We start from the raw sequence: 26,317 nt of genomic DNA on the forward strand, positions 1-26,317 counted from the left end.
AACTGTGAATGATATGTATTAAATTGGTATGCATGCAAATTAAATTTTGATATTAATACATGTATAAATTGGTAGTTTTTTTCTTGTCTATTGAACCTATTGTATGATAGGTGAAACTCAAAGTATAGCTATTCTAGTGCTGAAATCGTTATAAAAATGGTATTCTGAGAATAAATCAGGGTCATTATAATAATGAATATGATTTCTGACTTCTGTTCGATTTAGAATTTTGCTTCAACTACATAATTTAGCAGTAGAAGGATTATACAGAAAAAAATATTTTCAGACATTTTCAAGATAACTTTAGGATTTTGTAATAGATCTAGTATGTATCACAATGTCAACCACCTAGCTAGTCACACTCAATGACACAGAATTTGGCTTACTTCAAGAGAAAGACCTCTCTAATGGTATTTGTACCTCCAGGATCGAAAAATAACTTTAATACTTGATTCAAACAATACTGTGTTTGTTTCGACTAGTTAGACAATGATAGCATTCAAATGATATGGTAATATCTTTTTAAACTGCAATTGGAATGCTTAATATATCCTATGTAATTAAACTATTAGGTTTCACAGTTGAAATTCTCTATGGCCATTCCCATGATATTATCATGATTTATACTGAATAATTTTCTCAAACAAACTCCTTTGATACACATGCCTACAGTGACCTTGAACATGCCTGTGCTACATGCCCAAACCAATTGAAATATTTTCACTGTAAAATGTCTGGGAATGCTGATATTGTACAATAATTCCCTATTTATCACCTGTCATCAGCTGCTGCCCTGGAATTTCTGCACGTTAAAATCAGCTGTAGAATGTTCAGAAAACAGCTTGCATGTTTATGTCTGAAGTAACATTAACTTCACACTATGGAAGATGGGGCATCATTGGAATATAAAGCATGGTTAGCTTCATCATCCTACCTAACAAAATGTTGATTGGATTACTTTTTGTTGATTTCTGACAATATTTGAGAGACAGTGAATTTCTTGTCTAAAACCCCAATAAAATGAAAATAATAATGATAAAATATCATGAATCATAAATTGTCATATTTCAGAAAATATTGAATATGAAGTGTTTTCCTAATCGCCCATTAAGCTGATGATGCTTTGAGTAAATGCACCCTGTTCAATAACATGAAGATTTGAGATCTATCTACTCTACATAGATGGAATGGACTGTTCTCATTATTGATAGAGATCATTCCATTATGGTTAATATGGGTGATGCACATCTAATCAGCAGAAGAAATACTGCAACTTCAGTTTTTAACCTCACACCTGCATGTTCAAGATTTTCTCCTGAAGCATGTGAAATTCTGCAACACAAAAACATTACTGTGATGTTAAGTTAAAAATGTATGCAGCAGTCCTCTCCAGTATTTAAGCAAACATTCCAAAATAACATTTGATATAACAAAAAAATAATTACGACATACAAAACTGGTAGAAATTATATTTAAGTGTTCAAATTTTTATCAAATTGTAAAGATTGTCACATAAAAATCTATTTATTTTGCTTATTAATACATAATTATGATCCTTCATTTAAGATTATAGATCTTTTATGGTTTTATTTGAAATCAAGATTGTATGAGTGTTTTACAGAAAGATAAATATAAAAGAAGGAATTTCAAAAATTTCAAACTGAAATTCATTGCAGAATTTTCTTCAAAGTTCAAAGTTCAATAATAACAGAAGAAAGGAAATTATTGCATAATGTTGATGGAAGATAATTAGTAAGAAATTAGATTGTTGTGTAATTATAAAGTTGTGAACAAGTCGTTAAATTCAGGGTCGTTTACTGTAACATATTGGAACAGTCTGGAGATTAGATATTTTAGGGAAGTTTACGAGATTCTGAAATGGAGGGATGCTTCGTAAAACTAACTAAATGTATGAATTCTAAAATAACTCCAGAATTTTATAGTCTTTGGTTAATTTATTTTACTTGAGGGATGAAATTCAAATGCCTTAGAAACTGTGGCAGGTTGCCATTAAACTTGCTTGTAAAACTATGTTCACTGTTAGTGAAGATAAATTTAATGAGAAAGATTGGATGCCAAAGTTTCTTGATTATATTTGGTAACATCATTAGGCCAATTGCTAATTATACATCACTTTAGACAAGTTTAAATGTTTTTATTACAATGTCAATTTCATTGATTAACTAGAAATTGTTTCGGAACAATTTGACGGGCTTTTCACTATTTAGCATAAATGACCTAGAGGCTTGGTATTTCCAAACATAAAAAACTATTTTAGAACACTTGATAGGTCATGAACATTCTAGTTTTGATTAATCTGGCATCTGAGATATTACATTTCAACAAAGGAGTGGACGAAGGGAAATAACTCGTACAGCCTTGTACGAGTTATCTCCCCTCGTCCAACTAACGTTATATCTCAGATGCCGTTATATATCAGATGCCAAATTAATTCAAAATGGCGTTCCGCGTTAATGGTAAACGTTACCGAAACACCAAAAAACATGAAAATCATCAGAATAACATTTTGAATCATACTTAGATTTCTTTATTTGGAAAAAGATTGAAAAATGAAGATTTTCAAAAAATAGACTTATTTGACCCCATAGCGAACGCTTTTATTTGACCTCTGACCCTAAAACTTTTAGTGAGTAAAAGCTAGAGCCAGGCTTTAACTACAAATAACGTAATTACCTGACCACTGTAAAATGAATACTTTTTTAATTATGGGCATTTTAAGCTTTTTAATACATGACGTCATGGCGGCCATCTTGGATTTCAAATCAACTTAAAAAATAACATAACTTGGCCAGGACAATCCAAGGATTATTTCAGCTAAGATTGAGCTGAATGCCATTGGTGGAACTTGAGAAGAAGTTTAAAATGTAAAACTATTTTTAATATAGAATATATAGTGGAAATTCAAAATGGCGTATACCGGAAACTGTATGTGTCACAGAAAAACTAAAAACGTGAAATTCATCAGAATGACATTCTACATCATACTAAGAATTTTTTTTTGGAAAAGGATTGAAAAATGAAGATTTTCTAAAAATAGACTTATTTGACCCCATAGCGAACGCTTTATTTGACCTGGCTGACCCTAAAACTTTTAGTAAGTAAAAGCTAGAGCCAGGCATTAACTACAAATAACATTATTACCCGACCCCTGTAAAATGAATACTTTTTTAATTATGGGCATTTTAAGTTTTTTAATACATGACGTCATGGCGGCCATCTTGGATTTCAAATCAACTTAAAAAATAACATATCTTGGCCAGGACAATCCAAGGATTATTTCAGCTAAGATTGAGCTGAATGCCACTTGTGGAACTTGAGAAGAAGTTTAAAATGTAAAACTATTTTTAATATAGAATATATAGGGGGAAATTCAAAATGGCGTACAACAGGAACCATATGTGTCACAGAAAAACTGAAAACGTCAAATTCATCAGAATGACATTATACGTCAAACTAAGAAATTTTTTTGGAAAAAGATTGAAAAATGAAGATTTTCTAAAAATAGACTAACTTGACCCCCTGGCGAGCTTTCTTATTTGACCTCTGACCTTTAACTTGTAATTTTATAAAAGTTAGCCCCAAAGGTACTGTAACATAATATCATAACATGACTCTTGTTTCTTGAATACTTTTCGAGTTATGGCCATTTTAAACTTTTGAGGTATGACATCATGGCGGCCATCTTGGTTTCTTGACCTACTTGAAGATGTTGCTGTCACCCCTTCAACTCATACCATATACAATAGGCATAACTGACTCGGCATACCTTTTACCATTTTCCCACAACTTGTGTGACAAAATAAAATGCAGAAGAAGAAGAATAATAATAAACATAACAGAAACAATAGGTCTTTTCACCACTTAGGTGAAAAGCCCTAATTACGAAGAGCTATTTTAAGAATCAATTATTGATATCATTCATTTCATATGTCAACAGTTCTGTTTCCATAATTGATATTGGTATATGTAAGTTTATTGTGATATCAGCTTCTATCGAAAAAAAATAAAAAACCAAATGAGACTATTACAGAAGCCAAAGGACTTGGTGTTATCTTAACTGATTTCCATTAATTTATACATTCTTACTAAAAACACCTGAATTTTTATGATCAAAAGAAAATGTTTTTGTCCGCTACCAACTTAAGTAGATTTCTGAAATACATCCTATTGTTCATAAAGGCATGTATGTTTGAAGATGTGAATTTTAAAAATCGCATGAAGGAAATGTGTGATATCTTTCTAGACATTTTATTTCAGATGTAAGATGTACAATTTAAACACACTGTCCTAACCAATGGTAAAACAGTGATGTGTGTTATGCCCTCATGTTTTCATTGGTTTCCATAACACCTTAGGTAACAATTTAAATGTTAATTGGAAAATGATGAACGCAAGAAATTTCTGTCCAAATTTGAATTTTATATCACAAAATCATTGTTTCTACTTTACGATGGAAAGACTCCAACAGAAACATGTTCTTAAATGATTTTGTAACCTCATTTTTGAGTTGAGTAGCTTTATTCAGAGTTTATAGAAAAATAAAATACAACACAATTACATTGTTCTGTTGATGTCTTATAACTTGATTGTTGCTAAGAAAAATTTGATATCTTAAGAAACAGAATTAAAACTCATGTAGTCACATGGCTTTGTTTAATGGCTTGACAATTCTGTAGATTTTTCTTAAATTCATGATAAAGTTTTTTCTCTTGTAGACTGTATAATTTTGTCAATCATCTTAAATTTTTCTATTCATATTTCAGCTCCGTTCTTTATCAAGCATCTTCCTCATTCCATTGACGTCATGGAAGGTATGGATGTCCAGCTCGACTGCATCGTCGAAGGTGACGTCACTATGGTCAAGTACAAACGTGCTGAGGCCAAGGTCGTTACTGAACATTTCCAATCCGGCGACTTCGAGGGAACATACCGTGATGTTCCTATGGCCGCCATTCCTACCATGAGTATGCCTGGTGCAGAAGGAGGGGCTGGGTCACGTCCCTAGACTCAACATTCCTGAACATGGCTCAAAACGGGCACCAAGATTCATTGAGGAAATGGAAGATGGAACCATTGTCACTGGTAGCATAGCAACCATGTCTGTTGTCATAGATGCTAATCCAGCTGCCGAAGTCACCTGGTACAAAGATGACAAGAAAATCAGAAACACTGGTATGTATTTAAGTCATTTCTACACTGTAACAGTGAAATATTGTGTCTGCTGTCAAATTATTAAAAGAAAATATGATTAACATATGTGGAATGCAATTAATAATAAAGTAATGTGTAAATTTAAAACACTTTAAACCTATTGATTTAAACATAGGCTGAAATATTGGTAGGAAAATCACAAAATCGCATCAAAATAAAACAGCATGTCATTGATATTGACAGTAAATGGTAAAAACAGTTTATTGGTACAATAGACATTCAAGGGGAGTACCTCTGTGATATATACCACATTGTTCCTGTATTATATAGCTTAGCTTCCTTGCTAAATTGTTTTCATTATTTACTTATTATTTTATTTGGTCTTCATTTTAGACCACTACGAGACCTACATAGAGGATGGTGCTCACAACCTCGAGATCTTCGACACACTCATCTCAGACACTGGCTTGTACCGATGTGTAGCCCGCAACGAAATGGGCTCCGCGGAGTGCCAGTGTAAACTTGACGTGAAAGGTAACTGAGGCAATCATTTTCAGAGCATACAAATATATCTGTAGCAACTAGCTTATAGTCATGTTGCCATAGCAACAAAACTTATTTATGTAGCATCATATTTAGATATATATATATATATTGCAACAAGTCTGATCTCTAAATCAATTAAGATAGACAATGTAGATCTGCAATTTTAGCTGTATTAAAAAAAGTGTCACAGGGACATGGAATTATAATGATTTGTGATGAATCTGGAAATATTTTTTTTGAAATATTTTAGATCAAGAAGTAACTTTTCAAAAATATTTTTAATTTGGAACTAACTTTTCAGAATAATCCCATCTCCCTGTGAAAGAAAACATAATTTGCATACACTCATTTTAAGATGTAGCAAAGTAGATAATATATGTATGTTTTGTTTCTTTAGGATTGCAAAATATGTATATAATATGTTTAGCATATAGTTCATACAATAATAGAATCTATTTTTAACCAATTATTCTGCTATTAGCTAATATAGTTTGTATCTATAATGATATAAATTGGCATGATACAAGTATGGGGTATAAAAGGGAGACAACTCAGGAAAATGGAGGAATATGCAAAACAGTTTTTACAGGACAAACTAGTTCTTATAGGACAAACTCAGCCATGGGTAAACTTGTAGGTACTTAGACACTTGGGTTTCTTGAGATGTACATTTTACTTGCCAACATTTAAAATTTCTATGTAGTCCTCTTTTTGGCTAACCATAAAATAATCTTTGCATTTTCTGTTGGAGTACCTTATTGGAGATTTGATTAACTAAATTAAAAGTCAGTTTGATCAAACAATTACTTACTGAAAAATGACTTCTATTACCTTTGATTAAAAGGGATAAAAATCTTATAAAGACTGATTTCAGGTTGCATGGTTTTATACACAACAGGTATATTTTATTTCAATAATGGCAGCCTTATGAAAACTGGGTGTCCATATAAGCCAGGTTCCATTATAGTCAGGGTTTTATCTAGCATGACTCATTGTAGATGAGACTAAGAAAAGTGTCCAGATATGTTCTGTTGTAGTGAGAGAGCTTATTTAGCATGACTCATTTTAAGTGAGACCGGGGTCAGTGTCCGGATTAGATAGGTTCTTCTGTAGTAAGGGTATTATTTAGCATGACTCTCTATATTTCTAGTGAGAGGTGACGCAGGCGGGGATTCCTTCAGCACGCCTTCCAATGGTATGCATGAATATTCTTAACCCACACAAGTTTGATAACTTGTTTCTTATGATAATTTGTGAAAAATGTGTATTTCAATTCTTCACATACTGGTAAATATGCTGCATATGGAATTTGTTTGCTGAATTTTATATTTGATGTACCATGTATATTATATTTAATATATATTTTATTTATATATTGATGAAATAAGATTCTGTTGCAATATTAAGTCATTTTAGTAAATAACTCATCCACCTATAAGTCTACACCATGGTTTACTTCAAAAAGGCAAGGTCAGCTGACATTGATGCCGCATCTTACAGAATTAATCAATTTCTGGATAGGAGTAAATATCACTGAAATATTCATGCCATACAAACACAATGCTTGTGATATAATTTGGCTACTGATTGTAACTTGTTCTACAACATTTCTGTTTCCTGTGGCAGAATTATCACCATTTTCCTTGACATCTTGTTCATGTAGATATGAAGTGTGTGATTATATATACTCTAACAAATAAAACGGAGATCTTGTAAAATTCTTCAAAAGCTGTCTTCTTCAGATTTTGCATCCGTCTTTATCTATGCGTATTTTGCCAAAGATACGGAATGGCTAAATATATTATTGACCTTAAAATTGAAATTGATGTTTTTAAAATTACAGATGAAGTAGAATCTGGAGTGAAGGATGCTGGTCCAAGGTAACTATAACGACCATTGTTATTTTATTTTGAGTAGGGGATAAAAATCATTGGGTATATATCTCCAAGAAGCGAGCAAAAGATTTAAGCTTTTTATTAATTTAGTATCTGAAATATTCATTGAACTGTCTCGGTTACTGTAGCTTTTCATTAAGAATACCAATGAAAAATTCACACAATTTCTCAATAATTTTTGTATTATCTGAATCAAGGAAAAAATACATAATAATTACCTTTTGATAGAAATTTTACTGTAATATTTTGCTTACGACTTTCCAGGAAATTCCCACCTCGATTTGTTGTTGAACTTGAGCCAGAGATAATGGTTGCCATTGGTGACGATGTTAAACTTGTTTGTATAATTGACGATGCCCTTGACAGGGTACACTGGGAAAAAGATGGCAAGAAGGTAGGTTGCCCGAGGAAACCGTTTTAAATACTAATTATAGAAACAATATCTTTAGAGCAGTTGAAATTGACAATGATGATGATGATTGCTAGTGACATTTATTATTGCTTTGCACTATTGACTTGTAAATTGCTCTTGGTATTTCTTCTGCTACAGAAAGTTAAATTAACATATGTTCCAAATATAGTAAAGATGTAATTCATAGGATCATTCATCTGTAAGTTAAAAAATCAGTAGAGAAAGAGATAATCATGGGGAGACATGGTAATTTTAATTTTGTTACTTTATATGAAGTTTAAAACATTGATGCCTGTATATGATTAGTGATGGAAGTAGGCACAGGTGCAGATGTCAATTTGATGGGTATGGACGGGAGAGCCTAGCTGAAGGGGGTTGTGGTAGGAGATAGGGGGTGGGGGCATACAAAGGTTTGGGGGTAGTGGAGGAGGGGGTGGGGGCATACAAAGGTTTGGGGGTAGTGGAGGAGGGGGCGAGGGGGTGGGGGCATACAAAGGTTTGGGGGTAGTGGAGGAGGGGGCGAGGGGGTGGGGACATACAAAGGTTTGGGGGTAGTGGAGAAGGGGGTGGGGGCTACAAAGGTTTGGGGGTAGTGGAGGAGGGGGTGGGGACATACAAAGGTTTGGGGGTAGTGGAGGAGGGGGCGAAGATGAGGGGCATACTGAGGGGCCTACAGAAGTTTAGAGGTTGGGGTAGAGCATAGACATTTACAAATATTGGGAGAAGGGGGGGGGGGGGGGGGGGCGATGGTTGGTGGGACAAGGATTATGATGAACAATTTCTATCCCTTGAAGTCAGCCATTCTTTCACAACAACAAAATTAAAGTTGATGCAGTAAACTTGTCTCATCATTCCTTGGTGTTTTTGTCCAATATGTAAAACATGTTAACCAAAACTAAACAGATTGTGCCATTCATCATTGTAGATGCCTGGGGATTCTAGAACTAAGATCGTACAGGAATCTGACGGAACTCAACAACTCGAGTTATCTAAAGCTGTACCATCGGATGACGGCATTTACACTTGTGTTGCCAAGACAACATCAGGCGAAACTGTGAAAACAGAAACCAAACTTCATGTGACAGGTGAGCAGACGATACTAGACAGTCAGGGCTGTATTTGATAGAAAGCTTATTCAATAGTGATAATTGTGAAATTTCATTAATTGTGATTACTTGGTATACCTTTATAAAACTTAATGAAAATTTTGAATGTGACATTTTCCCAGTCTTCTTTGTAAATGAGTGATTTATTTGCTCTATGTACATAAAACCTTTCAATGAATTATAGCAATTTTTCTTGCAAGTAATCGGTCTTCAACATACAATTAATTTGTAAGAGTTAGTTTTACTTCATTAACACTGATACATGTAGTTTCACAAGGTGCTTGTCTGACATGTGTTGCAGCATTACCAGTGTTTGACCTTTACTGTCCAAAGTTTATCAGCAAAAACAAAACAAAAAAAAGATCCCTTCATGAAAATATATTTCACTTTTCAAAATTTTAGACCAAGAATTATAAACGGTAATATTGCTTAATGAATAATATTCTTTTCTTTTGAGACAAGTGAGACATCTACTACATTGGTATCAGAAGTGTAACCTCATCAGGAGGATATCTAATTTTCATTCTGTTGTGTAATTCATCATAACAGAAATACATCAGATTTTGTACAGATGTCTACTAAGTATAAGATAAACAAATATTGGTGTTGATTTCATCCATCTTTAACTTATGTTTCAGAGAAGAAAATTCAGTCAACAGCTATTTGGTAAGTTGAACAATATTTTCCTTTCTGTGTCAGATTGTACAGGTCCATAGTTTTGTCAAATTAGACAGGTCAAGTGTGGCAAATTAGAAATTTCATATAGGGAACATTAAAAATGTTTATTACTTGACAGATTATAGAGGTTACTGTGGATTGAAATAGAGTGTCCACATGTCAGATTATAGAGGTTATTGTCCATTAGCTTAGAGTTCACATGTCAGATTACAGAGGTTATTGTGTATTAACTTAGAGTCCACATGACAGATTATAGAGGTTATTGTGTATTAACTTAGAGTTCACATGTCAGATTATAGAGGTTATTGTGTATTAACTTAGAGTCCACATGTCAGATTAGAGAGATAATTGTGTATTAACTTAGAGTTCACATGTCAGATTATAGAGGTTATTGTCCATTAGCTAAGAGTTAACATGACAGATTATAGAGGTTATTGTGTATTAACTTAGAGTTCACATGTCAGATTATAGAGGTTATTGTCTATTAACTTAGAGTCCACATGTCAGATTATAGAGGTTATTGTCTATTAACTTAGAGTCCACATGTCAGATTATAGAGGTTATTGTGTATTAACTTAGAGTTCACATGACAGATTATAGAGGTTATTGTGTATTAGCTTAGAGTCCACATGTCAGATTATAGAGGTTATTGTGTATTAACTTAGAGTTCACAGGTCAGATTATAGAGGTTATTGTGTATTATTAACTTAGAGTCCACATGTCAGATTATATAGGTTATTGTGTATTAACTTAGAGTCCACATGTCGGATTATAGAGGTTATTGTCCATTAGCTTAGAGTTCACATGTCAGATTATAGAGGTTATTGTGTATTAACTTAGAGTCCACATGTCAGATTATAGAGGTTATTGTGTATTAGTTTAGAGTTCACATGTCAGATTATAGAGGTTATTGTGTATTAGTTTAGGGTCCACATGTCATATTATAGAGGTTATTGTGTATTAGCTTAGAGTCCACATGTCATATTATAGAGGTTATTGTCCATTAACTTAGAGTTCACATGTCATATTATAGAGGTAATTGTGTATTAACTAATTAGAGTTCACATGTCATATTATAGAGGTTATTGTCCATTAACTTAGAGTTCACATGACAGATTACAGAGGTTATTGTCCATTAACTTAGAGACCACATGTCAGATTATAGAGGTTATTGTGTATTAACTTAGAGTCCACATGACAGATTACAGAGGTTATTGTCCATTAGCTTAGAGTTTACATGTCAGATTATAGAGGTTATTGTCTATTAGCTTAGAGTTCACATGACAGATTATAGAGGTTATTGTCTATTAACTTAGAGTCCACATGTCAGATTACAGAGGTTATTGTGTATTAACTTAGAGTCCACATGTCAGATTACAGAGGTTATTGTCTATTAACTTAGAGTTCACATGTCAGATTATAGAGGTTATTGTGTATTAACTTAGAGTTCACATGTCATATTATAGAGGTTATGGTCCATTAACTTAGAGTCCACATGTCAGATTATAGAGGTTATTGTGTATTAGCTTAGAGTCCACATGTCGGATTATAGAGGTTATTGTCCATTAGCTTAGAGTCCACATGTCAGATTACAGAGGTTATTGTCCATTAGCTTAGAGTTCACATGTCAGATTATAGAGGTTATTGTCCATTAGGTTAGAGTCCACATGTCGGATTATAGAGGTTATTGTGTATTAGCTTAGAGTTCACATGTCAGATTATAGAGGTTATTGTCCATTAACTTAGAGTTCATATCTCAGATTATAGAGGTTATTGTCCATTAGCTTAGAGTTCACATGTCAGATTATAGAGGTTATTGTCCATTAGCTTAGAGTTCATATGTCAGATTATAGAGGTTATTGTCCATTAGCTTAGATTCCACATGTCGGATTATAGAGGTTATTGTGTATTAGCTTAAAGTCCACATGTCAGATTATAGAGGTTATTGTGTATTAGCTTAGAGTTCACATGTCAGATTATAGAGGTTATTGTCTATTAGCTTAGAGTCCACATGTCAGATTATAGAGGTTATTGTCCATTAACTTAGAGTCCACATGTCAGATTATAGAGGTTATTGTCCATTAACTTAGAGTCCACATGTCAGATTATAGAGGTTATTGTCTATTAGCTTAGAGTTCACATGGCAGATTATAGAGGTTATTGTCTATTAGCTTAGAGTTCACATGACAGATTATAGAGGTTATTGTCCATAAGCTTAGAGTCCACATGTCAGATTATAGAGGTTATTGTCCATTAGCTTAGAGTCCACATGTCAGATTACAGAGGTTATTGTCCATTAACTTAGAGTCCACATGTCAGATTATAGAGGTTATTGTGTATTAGCTTAGAGTTCACATGTCAGATTATAGAGGTTATTGTGTATTAACTTAAAGTCCACATGTCGGATTACAGAGGTTATTGTCTATTAACTTAGAGTCCACATGTCAGATTACAGAGGTTATTGTGTATTAACTTAGAGTCCACATGTCAGATTACAGAGGTTATTGTCAATTAACTTAGAGATCACATGACAGATTATAGAGGTTATTGTCCATTAACTTAGAGTTCACATGTCAGATTACAGAGGTTATTGTCCATTAACTTAGAGTCCACATGACAGATTATAGAGGTTATTGTGTATTAGCTTAGAGTCCACATGACAGATTATAGAGGTTATTGTGTATTAACTTAGAGTCCACATGTCAGATTAGAGAGATAATTGTGTATTAACTTAGAGTTCACATGTCAGATTATAGAGGTTATTGTGTATTAACTTAGAGTTCACATGTCAGATTATAGAGGTTATTGTGTATTAACTTAAAGTCCACATGTCGGATTACAGAGGTTATTGTCTATTAACTTAGAGTCAACATGTCAGATTACAGAGGTTATTGTGTATTAACTTAGAGTCCACATGTCAGATTACAGAGGTTATTGTCAATTAACTTAGAGATCACATGACAGATTATAGAGGTTATTGTCCATTAACTTAGAGTTCACATGTCAGATTACAGAGGTTATTGTCCATTAACACTTTCGTCACTGAATACATTGCATGATGGGTATTGTGGCCCTAAGAAAATATGCACGTGGCTTTTCCTGGCCTGAATTAATTTACGATTATTGACGTTCAATTTGACATTTATTTTTAAAAGCACGTTTTTGAGAGAAATGCATTGCAGAATTGATGATACAGACGCACATAAGTAAACAGGATTATCGAGAATATCTTATAGATTTAATACGCGTGAAAAATACAGTCGAAAACAACAAATTGGCTTGTGACTTGCCTACCTTGCGTATAATTCTAGCGGAGAACACGATTCCAAATTTGGGAATGTGTACTTTCGTTTTGAAGCGCGATCAAAACGTACATTCGTCATGGAAACAAGTATCATATTATACTTTTAAAAACGAGATTTACAAATCTAACTAGTGGATATTGTTTTTGGAAACCGCTCTGTACAGTCAGCGGTAGCATGCAGTACCAACAGCAAATTCTCGATTTTGGTTGTTAGCCGCCATTTTGACGACGCGGTTCCAACATCAAGAAGGATAACTCTCACCGCAACGAAAACTTAGGAAGCAAAATACAGTTTGAATGAGCTCTTCTAACATTTAATATAAACGAGGGGAAAAGAAAATGAAAACAATACAATGAACAACACAGTGAATTAAGTGTTAAACGCGTGCATCAAGGGTGGGTAGTCACTTGCAAGCATGAAAGGGCAGCCTTTTTCTTTGTTTATTTTTGTGTTTTTTTTCCATTTTTTTTTTAACAAGTTGTGTTTTCAAATACATGATTTTTTTTTTATATTTTGATGCAATATTACAAAAACGCATTTTCGTAAGGCTTTTTTTCTTTTGGTTTTTTTTTCTTCAATTTTTCTTCCTTTCTTTTAATTTGTTTTTCTTGTTTTCATTATTTTTTAATTTTCATAATGAGGTACACTGTAAATGATATTCATTGCTTGCAACTTAGTAGTTCAAGCAAATTAATACTGCCAGAAAAATGAAATGTTCAGCAAAAAGATTGACTGATTTATCCTGCTGTCTCTTTGTGCAACACATGTAACAAACATGATACCATGACCGAGATGCAAACTTGTCCCAGGTAGGGTCAGACAATCCTTTCTTGAGGTGAATTTATCAACCAGTCCCCATATGATGCTTTATGTAAACTGCAGGAATGACAACTATTGCTTGCCCTGTCCAGGAAGGTTGTTGGTACATTGAAGGAACACCTGATAAGAGTTCAGCTTTGATGATTAATTAAATACTGCAGGTTTTGATCTGCCTTGTTTACACCACCAATATGGGAAATGTAGTCTGTTATTAGTTCTGGGCAAGATATATTTCCCTGGCAAACTTGTCATCTTCTTGTTTAATAATCTGTGAGTCTGTTTATACCTCTGTGGCAGGTTCGATATGAAAAGTAGAGAGTGCAGCGACACATTTTTTTGTCTTTCCATACAACAGATACCAGTAGGCCTTTTTTGTACAATATCATCTGGCCTTTTCTGCATGATATCCCTTGGTAGATCATGGCAGTTGGACCTTAATTACTATAGACCTTATATATATATAATTACTGTACAACAGTCATAGGTGTTCTCATTCAAAGTGATGTTAAATATAAGAGTCATCCTGGTATACATGTCCCCAGCCTTGACCCTGAATACCAGTCCCCTGTAAACATTTCTTCACAACACTGGCTAGAGTTCCTTCTGCATGATGGCATCTTCCTCCAGTTAATTTATTATGAACACACCAGAAAATGTCATTATAATATAGGGATTTATTTGTTATGAGTGGATACATTTTGAGTGTTAATAAATTTTATCTTTGCACTATAATTGTGATTGGGACAGCATTACATATGCACCTTTATGGATGTTGTATGAAGTTTGAGATACATGTATTCACAATGAGTACAACTCAGTATGAATGTAATAAAAAATGTGTATTAAAAAATTTCAAGTACATGTAGCAGAGACCTTTATCATAATCAGCTGATAATATTGTATCTGATGAAGTAGTCAATTCATTACCATAAAGTTTTACTGACAGCCTGGTTCATGACCACACTCAATGCCATACAAAGACACAGGAAAGTTTTCATTTAACAACACTAACAGCCTTTCAATGCGGCCCTTCCGAGGTTGCTTGCAATTTTGTTTTATTCCGGATTTGTCACTTGTGTCAATTTCGAATTTGCAGTGTTGAGCATATAATTCCGATCTCCTCTATCAGTGTATCAATTAATACCTGATCTAAAAACAATGCCAGATAATCCACTGACTCCTTGTCTTAAGTCAAGGACCTTGTGTTTCCCCTTGATGTAAAAATATGTCGTCGCCTTCTCTCAAAATAATCGAAGCCGTAGACATTTGTCAGATTTTGACAGCACGCAAAATAACTACATGACAACAAAGATCGCTACTTTATTGGTAGATATAATACGTTTCCGTGATTGTAACGAGAATGTAAAAAACGATATGAATTACAAGTTCAAAATCTTTTAAAAAATCACGCAATTAAATATAAACCAAATCGTGAATTCGTATCAATCGACGTACTCACATGTGTGTGTTTATAGAGCCATCTTGGATAAGATATGGTCATGTGATCATGATCTGTGTTACTAAAATTAGAATACTCTGTCTTCTGTTTGTGTTAAAAATCCGAATTATTAGCTCGTTTTCCCGATAAAGTATCAACAGAAATACAATGAAACATACATATAAAACCATGCAAGTAGTTTTGGAACGATGTCTTTGATAGATGGTGGAGATTTGATCATAAAAGCTAGCGAGTTGGCAGACACTGCCGCGCCGCTGACGTGATGCACCAGTGGTTCATTCAATTAATCAAACGTATCGTTGTTTCTGTGTTTTTAATTCACGAATATGTGAACCATTTGTACAAAACGTCAATTTAAATACATATTGCAAACTGTCCTGAACATTCCCAGCTTTATTACACAGGACAAAAAACTAGATTCGTTATATATTTTTTCGGGAATCAGTTGTTTACTCGCTCCCGTCCAACCGGAAGTTCTCGAGAGCAGAAGTTTAAAACAAGTAGGACGTTATACGTAAATTTAGACATCTAAAGTTGTGTTACGTATTGTTAATTTCATTATTTATTGCCAAACATTATCTCATTCAAGTAAGAATCAGTCATGATTATTTAAATCGCTGTATCATCACTTCAAAAAAAAGCAGAAAAAAATCTACTTCCGTGATGCATTAATGCATCATTCGGCCCCGGCACGGTGATGCATTAATGCATCATTCGGCCCCGGCCCGGTGATGCATTAATGCATCATCAGGGCTTAAAGGGTTAACTTAGAGTTCACATGTCAGATTATAGAGGTTATTGTCCATTAGCTTAGAGTCCACATGTCAGATTACAGAGGTTATTGTCCATTAACTTAGAGTTCACATGTCAGATTATAGAGGTTATTGTGTATTAGCTTAGAGTCCACATGACAGATTATAGAGGTTATTGTCTATTAGCTTAGAGTCCACATGTCAGATTATAGAGGTTATTGTCTATTAACTTAGAGTCCACATGACAGATTATAGAGGTTATTGTGTATTAACTTAGAGTTCACATGACAGATTATAGAGGTTATTGTCTATTAGCTTAGAGTCCACATGTCAGATTACAGAGGTTATTGTCCATTAACTTAGAGTCCACATGACAGATTATAGAGGTTATTGTGTATTAACTTAGAGTTCACATGACAGATTATAGAGGTTATTGTCCATTAACTTAGAGTTCACATGTCAGATTACAGAGGTTATTGTCTATTAACTTAGAGTCCACATGTCAGATTAGAGAGATAATTGTGTATTAACTTAGAGTTCACATGTCAGATTATAGAGGTTATTGTCCATTAGCTTAGAGTCCACATGTCAGATTATAGAGGTTATTGTGTATTAGCTTAGAGTCCACATGTCAGATTATAGAGGTTATTGTGTATTAACTTAGAGTTCACATGTCAGATTATAGAGGTTATTGTCCATTAGCTTAGAGTTCACATGTCATATTATAGAGGTTATTGTGTATTAACTTAGAGTCCACATGTCGGATTATAGAGGTTATTGTCCATTAGCTTAGAGTTCACATGTCATATTAGAGAGGTTATTGTGGATCAAATTTTAGATTCCCCATGTCAGATCAGAGAGGTTTTTGTGGATCAAATTATAGAGCCCACATGTCAAATTAGAGAGATTATTGTGTATCAAATTACAGATTCTATGTGTCAGATTAGAGAGGTCATTTGGTGTCGGATTAGACAGGTTTCCGATATAAGACTTTCTCAGTGTTAGACAGGTATATTATTTTTCAGTTTACCAGCTAGTACACATGTTTTATTTCTGATTTTACAGTGAGGAGACAAAACCAAAGTTTACGAGCCAGTTGAGGGACATTTACTGTAAAGACGGAGAGGAAGTGACCCTGGAGTGTGAGGTTACTGGACTGCCACGCCCACAAATGACCTGGCACAAAGACAAACGTGAAATCCTTGACAGTCAGGTAAGGAATTAATGATCCACCCTGCCCAATCATATTCATATAAAAAAAAAGTGGTGGAGTAACATTAATAAAAAATATCTAATATCTTTATTACCGTAACAAACACTGAACTTTTTCTAGGATTAATGTTTTCTAAAATAAAAACCTGATAGCATTTATCGGATAGGTTTGTCTATTGTTTTAAAAAAAAATTTTTTATCAAATTTGAAAAAATCAATTAAAATTCTGTTAAAGAGTTATACTATTATTTGGATTTACAGGATTTTCAGATCAGTACCATAGGAAACAAGTGTCGACTGACAATCGCCGAAGTTTTCCCCGAAGACGAGGGCCGATACATCTGTAAGGCCGTTAACTCACTAGGGGAGGCAACTGCGTCATGCCAACTCCTTGTGGAAGGTAGGCGCTAAAAAGCTATATCTCATCACATCATTGTATAGCTTGCCGTTGTTTCACTCGCATTTGTAAATATTGACATAAACAAAAAATCTATTGTCCATCTAAACAATATATAAACAAAGAATCTGTCCATCTAAACAATATTTAAACAAAAACTCAATTGTCCATATAAACAATATGTAAACAAGAAAGCATATATTGTATTGTCAATCTAAATGATATGTAAACAAAAATCCATTTCCAGTCTTGCTACTTAACTGGTCTATAAATAAATTGTTCACGTGATGAATTTACCTATATCACAATATCAGGATGTCTATAGAACAAATATAAACCTTTATTATTTGTCCATAAAGGGTTTAAAAATCTGGTTTTATGTAATCATTCTTATATCTGTAATAATTATTTATATTATTTAAAATGCATGTATGTCCATTAAATAGAAACAGGTTATTCTACATTCTATTATTAAGGAATTAAACAATAGATGAAAAGTATTTATAATATGTAAACATATTTATATATAGATATTGAGAGAGGTTGTGATATTTAGTCTATATTAATCTTCCAACTGAAAGTTGCAAAAGTGATCTCGATGTATATTTGAATAATTATTTATAAATCCTTTTAGAAATAGAATTTTATATATACACATATGTTTATTTTCTGTTTTTATTTTATATTTATGTACACATTATTAATCTGTAGTATTTAATGAATTTAGCAGGTTGTGCTTTAAGTAACATTTGAAATTTGTAGATATTAATTCTTAAAACAAATTGAAATTATGTATTATAAAATTTTATTTGTCTGAATATTAATTTTCATACTTTAATGTACTAGCATGTAAATATTCCCTTTATTAATCTAGCAAAGATATTAAATTGATAAAAAGTACCATTAATTTGTAACTTAATGCTGATGATGTTACACAAGATTTAGTGGATTTTTTTTTTAAGCAAAGTGTGCATTTTATAGATTTGATTATGATGACTGTAGTTACACTCTATAGAGATTCTACTTCCAATGTAGTTTTACTTGATTATATAAACTAAAATCTTACCATCACTTAAGTATCTTATTTCAAGATATTTCTTAACTTTCCTTTGAAACATATTCCTTCTATCATAGTTAACCTTTGTCTTTGTGCTGGCAGCCACACTTAGTAAATATTAATGCTGTCATAAACTTTCTAAATCTATAAACCTTTTTCTAAAAAACATTATCTTTTTATATTTATAAATCTGTTTTTCAAAAAATATATCTTCTTTTGTATTTGAACTCTTTGAATAAAAAGCTGTGTTTTCACCTGAATCTTTAACCCTGTCTTTGCTTGGTATTACGACTTTGACTCTCAGTCGGATACCATCGTCTGTGTTTGTCCTTGTGGCAATCTGTCATCCTTTTTTGTCGATTTTCCTCCTCAGACACTCTATCCTATGACTCTGCTTCCATGTCATCATCAACTTATAGTCGTGGTAAGACAATTCTCATCTCCGTAGCACATAACAGGGACTAAAACGGAGTTATCTCCCTTTTTATCTGGTGTTATTTATAGTTATCTCTCATTTTTCCTGCTCTTCCAATTTTTTTTTTAACCTTTTCCAGTAATTGTTTTCATTAAAATACCGCTGGTAATCATATTTTAAGGATAAGTAAGGGAGATAACTCTAGCAGAACTGTTCCCATAGCACTCAAGCACTCTACACAAATCCCTATACTGGCGATCATCACACATATATACAGAGCATCTATGATATGACACATTAAATTTAATGGGCATATTCAGTAACTATAAAGTTTTTAAAAATATGTTTAATTTTTAATATTTATTTATTTATTTTTATTTTTATTTATTTTTTATTTCCAGCTATTTATTTTTGTGATTAGAATTTAAATATCATACCTTTTAATGTCCATTAATATATATAACATTAGCTGAAAATTGTACTTCTTTTGTTTGTGATAAAATCTAGCACTGATCATGATGAATAAGGGGTTTTCTTTGTAGTCACATGACATCCCAGTAACTATAAATCTTCATCCTTCTCGGCTATAAATATCAAATCTGATGGTCGCCTCATCAAGGGATTTCTGTATCTTTTAAGGCCACACAAACTAAAAGCAAATAATTTCTTTTTTCCATTCTTCAGACTTTCATATACAAAACAGATATGATGGATTTATGATTTCTTTTTCTTGCTTTCTTAATTTTAAATTAGAATATTGGAAATAATTTTGGCAAGGTCAGATTTGTTCAGATGTTTATTTTTTTGTTACATATACTAAGATTATGACTTGGATATCTCATCTATCAAAATATTTCTGACAAACTTTACTTCAGAGATTTCTACAATGTACAAATATCTGAATATATATACATATTTCATTATCTTCAAAAATGTGTGACTCTTTTTTGAAAACGTACATCTTATTTGTGTGGCCTTAAGCGACTTTTTTTTATATATATTTAAGGAATATATATATACTTAGACTAGATTCATTATTCATAGCATGACTAATGTTAGCCAATAAAATGATGTTAGACAATGGATGTGATAACAATAACCCTTTGGTGTAAACATCGGGATTACTGACATTGCACCTCGCTAATTGTTGTTTTGTCTGATGATGTTTGTTAATTTTGTCACCATTTAAAATTGTTGTTGTTTACTTGTACAGTGACGAAATATTGATAACAAATTGTATTTTTTTTTATATATATATATTTCGGTGTTTTATACAATAAAACCTTGATATAATGCACAATCATTTTTATGAAGTACCACCTCAAAGTAACAAAATCATTAAATAAAACCTTGATATAATGCCATATGTTCATAATCTACTGCCCATCTTCACCACCAATGTGTTTCAATGCCCCCCCCCCCCCCCCCCCCCCCAAACATCAACCCCCAAACCCAGTATGGTGGCAGTATAACAAGGTTTCACAAAATATTTTTTTTTTACCTTTTTTTTTCAGGACAAACAAACATATGATGCATGTTTAGAGCGTAAAAAGTTTATTGGTGAAATGATACAAATGTACATATGATTCATTTGAATAAAAAGTTCCCAGAAGAACTGAAATATGAATTTGATTTGTCATAAATGAGAAAAGCTCATCATTTCCTGATGAAATGTTACCTCCCATGCACTTACAGTCACAAGTTTTCTCGGTGTAAAGTTACCTCCCATATATACACTTACAGTCACAAGTTTTCCTGGTATATATGATGAATCCTGATATGCATCTTTAACAGGAAATGTGTATTGCATTATTGTACGTATCATTGGAAAGTGACATGCACATTTCGGCATTTGTCAGAGATACGAAAAGCACTTTGTATATGCAGTTCTTGTGATAAGTTTAAGATAACTCGTGGATATGCGTATGATACATGATTCATATACGAAGCGATGTATGAGATAGGATGATTCTCCTGACAACAATGTACATGTTTAGATAATAAAAAATATTCTTATCAGGGCGTTTGCTGAACAGCCCTGTGGTGTTAAAATCACTAAATAAACATCTCGCTGACCCTGACATACACTGTGTTGATGTAACAAGTAGCAAATATATATAAAACAAACATTTATGTGACCTTGTTTAGTATATTATATACCCTATTAAATACGATTAAGTCTGAATTCCAGACACATATACACGGGTAATCTCTAACATCTTATATTGCTGCTTGAAAATTTTACAAGCGACGAAATCGGTGAACTGTCCTGTTTTGTTATGTGACAATTAGTCTGCTGATATTTGATCCGTCCTGAAGATGTCCTTTTATCACAGGTATAAATTTCAGCACTAATTCAATAACAAAATAATCTGTTAGATATCCAGTTTAAATGTATTTATTTAACTCTAAATTAAGGCCCATCAGGGAACATATAAAAATGAAAGATATTTCTAATTTTAATGAATTGTTGTGTTCATTTTATGGGTCAGCCTATCCAAAATGGATGTTATGATTTTTTTTAAAATGAAATTATAAAAATTTAACCTTTTAATCGTTTGTTTTTATTTGTGCGATTTCCCTTAGGAAGCCCTTAATTGTTTATTTGTAAACAAATTTGTGTTCCTAGGACTATTGCCCAATGTTAAAGACTTGAAGATTTGTGTAAACTCATTTAGATCAACGGGATACAAGACCACCTGCCTTTAAACTGGGATTTAAAACCCCAGTGATGTATATCGCATAGAATGTCTTCACACCAGCTATTGATTATGAGGAAAGGGTGTTATGCAGTTTGCAGACATGAAATTCAATTAGGTACTCCTATTACGCTGAAATGTCGGTCATCAGAATCCTTCAAGCAAGCACGTGGGGGGGGGGGGGGGGGGGGGTTCATATTCAAAATGTCCTGAGATTGAACGCTATTACAATTGAGTCGTGTCCTTTTTGTATGTCCCCCTCCTCACCAAGCTGTGTTTCGGGATGTCAAGTGGCAGCAGGTGCATTTACATCTTGCAGACATTTTCTAGTTTAAGGAAAGGAAATTTATAAAAAAAACATATTATATAAGTTTGTATAACTCTTTTAAAGTGTATATTAAGAAGAAACTCTAAGTTAGAAAAAAGAACTCTTCTTCGTTAGAGATATAAAAAGAGTACTGGAAGGCTCCAACTTAATATTCAGTAAGGTTATGAGGAGGGCACTTAATCAAGGTACACGCTTCAATGTGTCAGAACCTAGGCAAACTTCTGACAGCCTCGTCTGATAATGAGACTTGAGTTTCCATACATATGGAATTTGAGTAGTACATTGAAGTTTTGGATTTGTAAGTTACAATGTAATTAATTGAGGTGAATCATGTCCATTTTGGTCACAATTTGAGTTAACGAGAAACAGATTCAGGAAAGTGTATATGTTTAGGTGTAAATAAAGGAAAGATTGAAGGAAGGAAGGAAGGAAGGAAGGAAGGATGTCCTTGGTCGAATACACACCAAGGACGGGTGTATAATATTTTAGAGGGATGTTAATTTTGTTGTACGTTAGGTTTTACTTGTTTATATATAGTGGGCTAATAAAGTCACACACATTATTTATCAGTTTTTCAGTCGATATTATTGATTTGAGATACTCCTTTGCATGGAGTCTTTTTATAGGATAACAATAATGAAATGGAATTCGAGGTCAAAAGCCGTGTTTGCAATTTTCTCAACCATTCTGAATTTTGAGACAACATTTTACAGGCTTTAGAGTTGTTTTTGAATTGAGATCGGTGTTGTTTATTTTCTAAATAAAAGTCAGAGCAAGCAAGGGCATATGATAGTGTGTATATATCTCAAACTTTTGTTAAGGTTTTCCTTGCTCCAAGCAAAAATTGATTGAGTATTTAGTGCTTTGGACTAGCGGATACGTATATACTATAACTATCTATATACTACATACTTTAGTACATGTATACAACATACTTTTATATACTGAGACTACAGAAGCAGGTAGGAAATGTTTATTGAATGTCCAGCTGACTTGTTTGTGGTCAGTTCGGACAGTATCTGTGATTCATTGGTCTCACCTGTAGCCAGTGGTCCTAGTACAATAACACACCAGGTAGATAGCTAATTAGTACAGGTATGACAAGTATGCCCACAGGTTTGGTCCATTAACTGATAGATATATGTACAAACTCAAGCATATTTATGACCTGACTTAGCAGGTCACTGAAGCTGTGAATGTGTATTAGTGAAACACATGTTCTATACAAACATTCTGATGACCCTGGACAACTATTGATGAGCCAGAATTGTTTCCCATGCTCTTCTAATAACAATGATATAATTATAGACTAAAGTATACATAAATACACTGCCAAGCTGAATGGTACAGAAACTGATGCTGGCAAACTTTCAAGTGATGGGATGTTTCAGATGAACCGGGAAATCTAGTGAGATGTGAAAGAATTATGGTCACTAGTTTCCTTATGACCTGCTCTCAGGTCCCAGGGAGGGGCTGTACAGCTATTTTAGGAAGTGATATTAGTAAATCTTGGCAGACAGATGGATGTATCATGATAATTAAAAGGTGTCTCTTTCACATCAGCTGAAATGGAGAATTTTATCATTAACTCAGACATGTGATGTGATGTATGTCGATTCCTAGTAATACCGCTGATAAAAAGCACATTCTAATTTGTTTGAGAAACCAAATCAGCTTTCTCTTCCTAAAACCATTACCTGGAAAACACAACATATATTGATACTCTGTAAGTAGAGACCATCACCTGTATATCAGATCATTTCTATTAAGGGACCACTGTCAAGAAACTATTTCTTTGGAAACAATCTCTGTTAACTGACCATCTCTGTTAAAAGACCATCTCTGTTAAGTGGCCACTTTTGTAAAGAGACCACCTCTGTAAAGTGAACACCTCTGTAGATAGACTACCTCTTTTAAAAAAATCACCTCTGTTAAGAGACCTGTGTTAAAGAGGTAACCTCTGTTAATAGACCTCCTGTGTTAAAGTGGTAACCTCTGTTAAGAGACCTGTGTTAAAGAGGTTACCTCTGTTCAGAGACCTGTGTTAAAGAGGTTACCTCTGTTCAGAGACCTCCTGTGTTAAAGAGGTTACCTCTGTTAAGAGACCATCTGTGTTAAAGAGGTTACCTCTGTTAAGAGACCTGTGTTAAAGAGGTTACCTCTGTTAAGAGACCTCCTGTATTAAAGTGGTTACCTCTGTTAAGAGACCTCCTGTGTTAAAGAGGTTACCTCTGTTAAGAGACCTGTGTTAAAGAGGTTACCTCTGTTCAGAGACCTCCTGTGTTAAAGAGGTTACCTCTGTTAAGAGACCTGTGTTAAAGAGGTTACCTCTGTTCAGAGACCTCCTGTGTTAAAGAGGTTACCTCTGTTAAGAGACCTCCTGTGTTAAAGAGGTTACCTCTGTTCAGAGACCTCCTGTGTTAAAGAGGTTACCTCTGTTAAGAGACCTGTGTTAAAGAGGTTACCTCTGTTCAGAGACCTGTGTTAAAGAGGTTACCTCTGTTAAGAGACCTGTGTTAAAGAGGTTACCTCTGTTAAGAGACCTGTATTAAAGTGGTTACCTCTGTTAAGAGACCACCTGTGTTAAAGAGGTTACCTCTGTTAAGAGACCACCTAAACCTGTGTTAAAAAGGAGATTACTTATGTTAAGAGACAATCAATTTTAGGTCCTTGACATGCTCATCTACGACATATTTGTCTGTAATTGGACAATGGCATGGAGTGGTATAATATCATATCATCTTTCAAGGGCAATTTTTTAGGGAAGTATATTTGTCATTTTAAAGTTTGGCAGATGACAAAGTTCAAGAAAAGTCACAGCATGGCATTATAATATTTGTTATAGACATCATCAATCAAAACCGATTTTTGACCCCCAAAAAAAAAGATAATTCTGAGTCATTAAGGTCATTATATATAAATACTTCTTATACCTTGATATTAGATCCAAACATCAAGGTCAAAATTCTGAGTTCTTTTATTTGATAAAGAAACGTTCATCAATAAAATACCTTTGTAATTCTTCATTGACAGGGATTAAATTCTGAGGTCAATAAGTACACCCAATTCAATATAAAATTCACTTAACCATAGTTTAATTATAAATTATGTGGAGTAATTGATTTTGGTAGGGGAAGCTTGTTTGGATAGGAGTCAATAGTGATGATACCCTTAATAGTTTACTTTTCTTTGCCCAATCTTAAAAGGAAGGAGGGCTGAACATCTGCATTGATCTATAATTTTCACTTATCCTTGACCAAACATTTGACCTCAAAATGACCATAACATACCCGTTTTCTTTGTCACTATACACGCTCCTGTTGAATTTATCAATTTTTTGTACAAATAGATACCTGTTGGTCGTTATGGAGACAGAACCCTGTAATTCAGGCTATAGGATAATGGGTAATTACTAGTATATAATCAGATAGGCTGTTTAGTGGTGTAGGTGATAAGGCTTGAAATTAATGTCCAGTGGTGGTCAGGGGGAGGAGATAGTGGTCAGTTTATGTATGTAATTATAGCCCTAGGTATCTGATGGTCACCTTGTGGTCAGTCAAAACTCAGGACAGTCACATTATCTAAGGGATAATGTTGTAGGAGTGGTATCAGTAGACATATTTTGTTGTCAGGTTGTTAAGAATTTACAGATGTTATTAAAATGTGATATTACAAATTATAATAAAATTATTCTTATTGATCCAAACACTTTGCAGCCTTGACAAAAAAGAAAATGGCAATACCGCGGTATTTAATCGAAAAGGGTTCTATGGAATCTTGATTAATTAGTAACCAAAAGAAATGGTTTAGGGAATTTGATGAACTTTAGAGAAAAAAAATATAAACAGGGAACAATGTCAAATAAGTTATCTCCCCTATTTAAGGGGAGACAACTTAACTAAAACCCATAATTTGTAATGGTAGAATAGTTCTTTAGGTAAATAAAGTATACCTGGTAATCTGAAAACGATATCAAGCTTATTAGAAATAACTGTAATAAAATTTGTAGATACATCTGAAAGCTCTTCCACTGTAAAAATCTTTTATATATTGTGTGTTCCAGAA

General features: G+C 33.4%; 1 protein-coding gene across 6 annotated transcripts in view; it reads left to right on the top strand.

Moving 5' to 3' along the window:
* The first annotated feature begins 5,015 nt into the window (after nucleotides 1-5,015).
* LOC117317873 (myosin light chain kinase, smooth muscle-like) overlaps nucleotides 5,016-26,317 on the top strand; it is a 132,184-nt gene continuing 110,882 nt past the window's right edge. For 4 of the 6 annotated variants that reach the window (XM_033872834.1, XM_033872838.1, XM_033872839.1 and 1 more), the window contains exons 1-10: nucleotides 5,016-5,193; nucleotides 5,566-5,706; nucleotides 6,869-6,913; nucleotides 7,562-7,598; nucleotides 7,878-8,007; nucleotides 8,951-9,110; nucleotides 9,770-9,797; nucleotides 17,210-17,357; nucleotides 17,618-17,756; nucleotides 19,184-19,234. In XM_033872834.1, coding sequence (XP_033728725.1) covers nucleotides 5,079-5,193; nucleotides 5,566-5,706; nucleotides 6,869-6,913; nucleotides 7,562-7,598; nucleotides 7,878-8,007; nucleotides 8,951-9,110; nucleotides 9,770-9,797; nucleotides 17,210-17,357; nucleotides 17,618-17,756; nucleotides 19,184-19,234 — 994 coding nt within the window. In that variant the 5' untranslated portion in view covers nucleotides 5,016-5,078. The remainder of the gene's footprint in view (nucleotides 5,194-5,565; nucleotides 5,707-6,868; nucleotides 6,914-7,561; nucleotides 7,599-7,877; nucleotides 8,008-8,950; nucleotides 9,111-9,769; nucleotides 9,798-17,209; nucleotides 17,358-17,617; nucleotides 17,757-19,183; nucleotides 19,235-26,317) is intronic. The other 2 variants (XM_033872836.1, XM_033872835.1) reach the window with 2 other exon arrangements.

Source organism: Pecten maximus, chromosome 19 (genome assembly GCF_902652985.1).
Source record: "Pecten maximus chromosome 19, xPecMax1.1, whole genome shotgun sequence".
In the NCBI taxonomy this organism is placed as follows: domain Eukaryota; kingdom Metazoa; phylum Mollusca; class Bivalvia; order Pectinida; family Pectinidae; genus Pecten; species Pecten maximus.